Source organism: Gymnogyps californianus, chromosome 3 (genome assembly GCF_018139145.2).
Source record: "Gymnogyps californianus isolate 813 chromosome 3, ASM1813914v2, whole genome shotgun sequence".
Taxonomy (NCBI): Eukaryota; Metazoa; Chordata; class Aves; order Accipitriformes; family Cathartidae; genus Gymnogyps; species Gymnogyps californianus.
In genome coordinates, this window is record NC_059473.1 from 1,187,764 (window position 1) to 1,193,002 (window position 5,239).

Below are 5,239 nucleotides of genomic sequence, written 5' to 3' on the forward strand. Positions count from 1 at the left end.
TACCTCCTTGCGACGACGACAACGAAAAAAAAAAATAAGCCCAACAGAAACCCCCCCTCTCCCCCTTCCCCTCGCCCCCAACCCACCCCTCCCCACCAAAACAAACCACCCCGCAAGGCAAACCAAGGGAATCGCAGCCCCCGCCCCGGCACGGGTGGCTTTGGGCCGGGGGTGAGGGGGGGGGGGGATGATGACCAACACGCCTGCCCTTGGCGCGGGCCGAGATGCTTGCGAGACACAAGGCTGCTGTTTCCCGAACGGATGCAAACATCTGGAGCCAACGGAAAAAAAAAAAAAAAAATAGATATATATATATATGTATATGTACCGTGCTCGACAGCGTTCATAGTCCATCGCTTTGCTAGGGGGCTGCGCGGGGGTACGGGGGCTTTCCCCCCTCGCCAGGGGAGGTTTTCCCCTCGCCCCTTTTTAGGAGGAGTTCATGATGGGCCGGGAATACACACCTTGGTAGTAAGAAGTCTCTCCGGCTAAAGGGGAGGACTCTAAGCCGTTTTTGTTCGTTACGGGCCCCATGGCCAGGCTGCCGGGCATGGGCGAGGCGTAGCCCGAGTAGTGCATCACCTGCTCGTAGGCCTTCAGGTCCATTTTGTGGTGGTGGTGGTGGTGGTGGTGGGGATGGTGGTGCTGCTGCTCGGAGGAGGACATCAGGTTGTTGATGGAGAAGGGGTGGTTGAAGGCGTAGTGGTGCTCGGGCTTGAGGTGGGCGTCGTGGGGCAGGCCGGCGTGCGGGGGGGCCAGGAGGTGCTGGGCCGGCGAGGCCGCTGGTTCCCCAGGGCTCAGCCCCGGCGTGCCCTTCAGGTCGGCCAGGGCGCGCTTGTGGTCCTGGCACGGCGAGGCACTGGCCGGGGACTCGGCGCCGGCCGAGCCCTCGGAACCCCCCGAGGAGCTGCCTTCCCCCAAGGGTTGGCTGGGGGGTTGCCCGGGCCCCTTCTTGCCCCCGCCGCCCGCCCCGCCGCCCGCCCCGCCGCTGTCCTTGGCGGCCAGCTGCTTCTCGCACTTGAAGCGCTTCTGGCGGCGCAGGTAGCAGCCGTTCTCAAACATGTTGCCCGAATCGGGGTGCAGCGTCCAGAAGGAGCCTTTGCCCGGCTTGTCCGGGGAGCGGGGCACCTTGAGGAAGCAGTCGTTGAAGGAGAGCGAGTGGCGGATGCTGTTCTGCCAGCGCTGCTGGTTCTGGCGGTAGAAGGGGAAGAGGTCCATGATCCACTGGTAGATCTCGCTCAGCGTCAGCATCTTGTTGGGCGACTGCTGGATGGCCATGGTGATGAGGGAGATGTAGGAGTAGGGCGGTTTGGCGTGCGTGTAGCTCCGCCGGTAGGTCTTGGGGTCCCGGGAGCGGTTGAGGTTGGATTGCCCGTAGATGGGGCTCATGGAGTTCATGTTGGTGTAGGGGGCCAGGGCGTTCATGGAGCCCGCTTGGCCCCCCATGGGGCTCATGCTGGGGCTCAGGTGGGCGCCCATCCCCGCCACGCCGGCCGAGCCCATGCCGGGCATGGTCCCCGCGCCCGGGGACATGCCGGTGAGCGAGGGGCTCATGCCCGTGTTGGCGTAGGACATGTTCATGGAGGTGGCAGCCGTCATGTTGGCCGTGGTGCTCATGGCCGACATGGTCATGTACGTGTTCATGCTGTTCATGCCCAGCCCCGCGTTCATGTTGCTCACCGAGGAGTAGCTCTGCGGGGGCAAGCGAGAGAGAGGAGGGAGATTTGGGGGGGGGGGGGGACGGGGAGGAGGCAGGTGGGTAGCCCCGTCGGGGACAAGGGCAACCCGGCCAGCGGGGAGCGGTGGGGGGACACCCCCAGCCCAGCCCGGATCGCCGCCGGCAAGAGCCTCTGCAGCCCCGGGGCTGCGTGCCCCCGCGGGGCGGGAAGGGTTAAATCCCGGGGCGGGGGGGGGGGGGGGGGGGGTTGTTTTTCTCGTTAATGAAAACCAAATAGGTGTGGGGGGGGGGGGGGGAGAGAGATTAAAAAAGAGACGGGATGGCAGCAGGATCGGCGGATCCGTCCTGGAAAGGGGAGTTGGAAGTAAGGGGAAGGGACATCCCTCCCCGGAGCGAGAAAAATACCCGCGGGGGGGGGGGGGGGCATGGCGGGGGGGAGAGGAGGGGGGAGAGAGAGAGGGAAAAAATAGCGAACGGCCGCCCGGTAGCACCCCGCTGCCCCCCCCCCCCCCCCCCCGGGACCCCCGCCACCCCGCGCTGCCGCCGCGCCCCTGCCCGCTCCCGGCGCAGCCCTGCCCGCAGCAGGCAGCCAGCCCCGGCTCAGTATTTGATGCCAAAGTTAATCTTATCCCGGGGCTGGCACGGCGAGGAGACCCCCCCCGGGCCGGGACCGGGGCGGGCCGGGGCGGGGGGGGGTGTGTGGGGGGGTGTTCGGCGGAGCCCCGGTTCCCTTCCTTACCTCGGGCTCCCCGTAGTAGTTGCTCCAGTCCGTGTGCTCATGGCCTTCCATTTTCACCGCTCCCAGCATACTGGAAGTGGAGTGCATGGCAGTTTAAAATTTAACAGCCACAACAAACGACGACAGAGAGCAACCCCCCCCCCAAAAAAAAAAAAAAAAAAAAAAAGTCCCCAGTCCTCCCTCCCCTCCGTCGGAGCCTCTGGAGGAGGAGGAAGAGGAGGGAGGGAGGAAGGGGGGGTGTGGGGGGGGGAGATCGAGCGGCGCTGGGGCTGGGGTGGTTTTTTTTTTCGCTGCTGCTCCTTGGGTGGGTTTTCGCAGTGCTTCGCAGCGAAGAGTCGCCCGGAGGCGATGGAGGAGCCGGAGGAGGAGGAGGGAGGAGGGAGGAAGAAGAGGAGGAGGAGGAAGAGGAGGACAAGTGCTGCAGTGACGTGGGTGCCCGAGTGATATAGCACGGAGCGGCCGGGCGAGCCTCCAATCCCCAGGTCCTCGGCTGCCCATTTGAATAATCAGCTCACACCTAGGCGGGAGAGGCTCCTCCGCGGCCCCCCGCGCACCTATCCGCACCCCGCCGCCCAACACGGGGGGCCCGGCAGCACCCCGCAGCGCCGGGACGAACACCCACCCCCCCTCTCCCCCCCCCACCCCCCCACCCCGTACCCGGCTTCCCCCCGACTTTGCAGGGGGATTCTGTGGGAGCCCATTTCCATCACCACCCCCCCAGCACTCCCGACGGGAGCTGTTTTTCACACCACCACCACCACCCCCCCCCGCAGCCCCCACGGGAGGCAGCTCCCACCCCAGCCCCACGCACCTTTTCTCCCCGCGGTTGCTCGGTGGAGCCCCCGGTCCCGGGGCTCAGGCTGCCGCCCGCCCGGCCGTGCCCCGGTTCTGCCCCATCGGCGGGCCCGGTAGCCGCCGCTCTGGCTCTTCCCCGGGCTCCGGCTCAGGTACCTACAACAAATTCGTAACTAAAACAAACAAGGAGGGCAAGGGAGGAGGAGGAGGAGGAGGAGGAGGAAGGGGGGGGGGGGGGAGCGCGGCGGGCGGCGCGGGAGAAGCTCCGTCGGGGGCCCGGGGGCTCCCCCGGCGCCGGGCCGGGCGATGCGGGGTCCCGGTGGGCGCCGTCGGGGTAACGCCGCCGCCTCTCCCGCTACCGAAACGCCCCGGTAGGCTCGGAATGGGGGGGGGGAAAGAAGGAAGGAAGGACGGACAGACGGACGACAAAAATCACCCGCTTCCAAAACCCACCCGGCTCCGCCGCCCGCCCCATCGGCGTGGAGGGGCACGTCGGCTCCCGGCGGGCTCCAGCCGGCGGAGGGGGACCGAGCGCGGTTCTTTCCCCGGCAGGAGGGAGCGGGGGGGGGCTTCCCTCCACCTCCACACCCCCTCCCCGGGCTGGGGCCGTGCCTCCCCCGGCAGCATCCCTGCTTGCTCCCCCCCCCCCCCAACCCCCCCCCCTCCTTTCCCGGCGCCGAGGTACGGCGCACGGCCCTGGCCGCCTCCACCGCGCCCGGGGATTTGTTTTTGCCTGTTTCATAAATCCCCACCTATAGCTACCCACCTTCCAAAAAAAAAAAAAACCAAACCACCCAAAAACAACAAAAAAACCAAACCCCAGAAACCACGGGATTTATTTATTTATTTATTTATTTATCTATCTATTTATTTATTTATTCGTTTATATTTATCGCTCCCGGGGAGTGGGGGGAACCCCGCATCTCTCGGCGAAGGCTGGCGATAGTTTTCAAATATTCACACAAACCCACCGGAGAGCAAGATTTCACCTCACCGGGGGGGGGGGGGCTCCCGCAACTGGGAGGAACCCTAAACCTCCCGCAGGGCTCTCCCCCGGGCTCCAGCACCCTCAGGAGTCATCGCCAAACCACCCCATCGCCTCCAGGAGGGCGCGCTCCTATCGCGATAGCCGCCGCGACAGTGGCAGCCCGCCTCCCTCCCACCCCAGCTATTTTCTGTCCCTGTTTAGGGGATTTGGGGGTTGGTTGGGGTATAACCCGAGGAAGGGGCTGCCCTCGCCGGGGGAAAGAGGAGGGGGGGGGGTACCCCTAAAACCGAGGGGACCGGCGGTGCCCCCCCCCCCCGCCGGGAGGGGCCGGCCCGCTGTCCCGCCGGTTAAAAACGGTGGTGGGGCGCCCCCTGTCGCCTGCTGTAGGTCCTCAAGGCCGGGGGTGGGGGGTGTGGGTGGTGGGTGGGTGGGGGGGACACCCCGGGGGACCCCCTGGGGTGCCGCCGTGCGGGTGCTGCATCCCCCGAGGCGAGGGTGTCCTCACTCCAAATGGCTCAGGCACGCTCGTCTCCGCAAGAGGCTTTTCCCCGAGGGGGGGGGAAGCACCCTGCCCACGCTGGGTGCTTTATATTCCCCCCCAAATCACCCACTGAAGGGGGCTCGCGGGTTAGATGCACCCCAGGTCTGACTGAGCACAGCCCGGGACCGGACCCTCCGACCCAACGCGTCTCTGACGGAGCTTTTGGAGCATCAGGCAGCACAGTCAAAAGGCTCAGGGAAGGAGAAATCGGGGAGAACTCAGTAAAATCAGCGACGTGGCTACTGGACACGATGAAGATCATCAGTTCAAAGGTCCTGCCCGCTCAGCTCGCCGCTCGCAGCTGACTTCAGCCGTGAAGGGCAAGGTGTGGTTCGCTTCCGCGTGGTTTTTTCCCCTCGGAAGACGAGGCGCGGGCGGCGAGCGCGTGTTGTCGGCGCGGCTGGAGTTGGTGCTGAAGTTCCCGGCGAGCTCCGCAGGAGGAGGAGAGAGGCCACGACGAGAATTTCCCCCCGTGCGATAAACTCACCCGCCTTCAGG

General features: G+C 65.9%; 1 protein-coding gene across 1 annotated transcript; it reads right to left on the minus strand.

Annotated features, from left to right (window-relative positions):
- Positions 1-429: 429 nt before the first annotated feature.
- FOXA2 (forkhead box A2) lies at positions 430-2,504 on the minus strand. Its single transcript, XM_050894804.1, has 2 exons — positions 2,418-2,504; positions 430-1,692 (listed from the first exon to the last, which is right to left on the minus strand). Exons 1-2 carry the CDS (start codon positions 2,502-2,504, stop codon positions 430-432), a joined length of 1,350 nt encoding a protein of 449 aa, XP_050750761.1.
- Between the last annotated feature and the right edge of the window lie 2,735 nt (positions 2,505-5,239).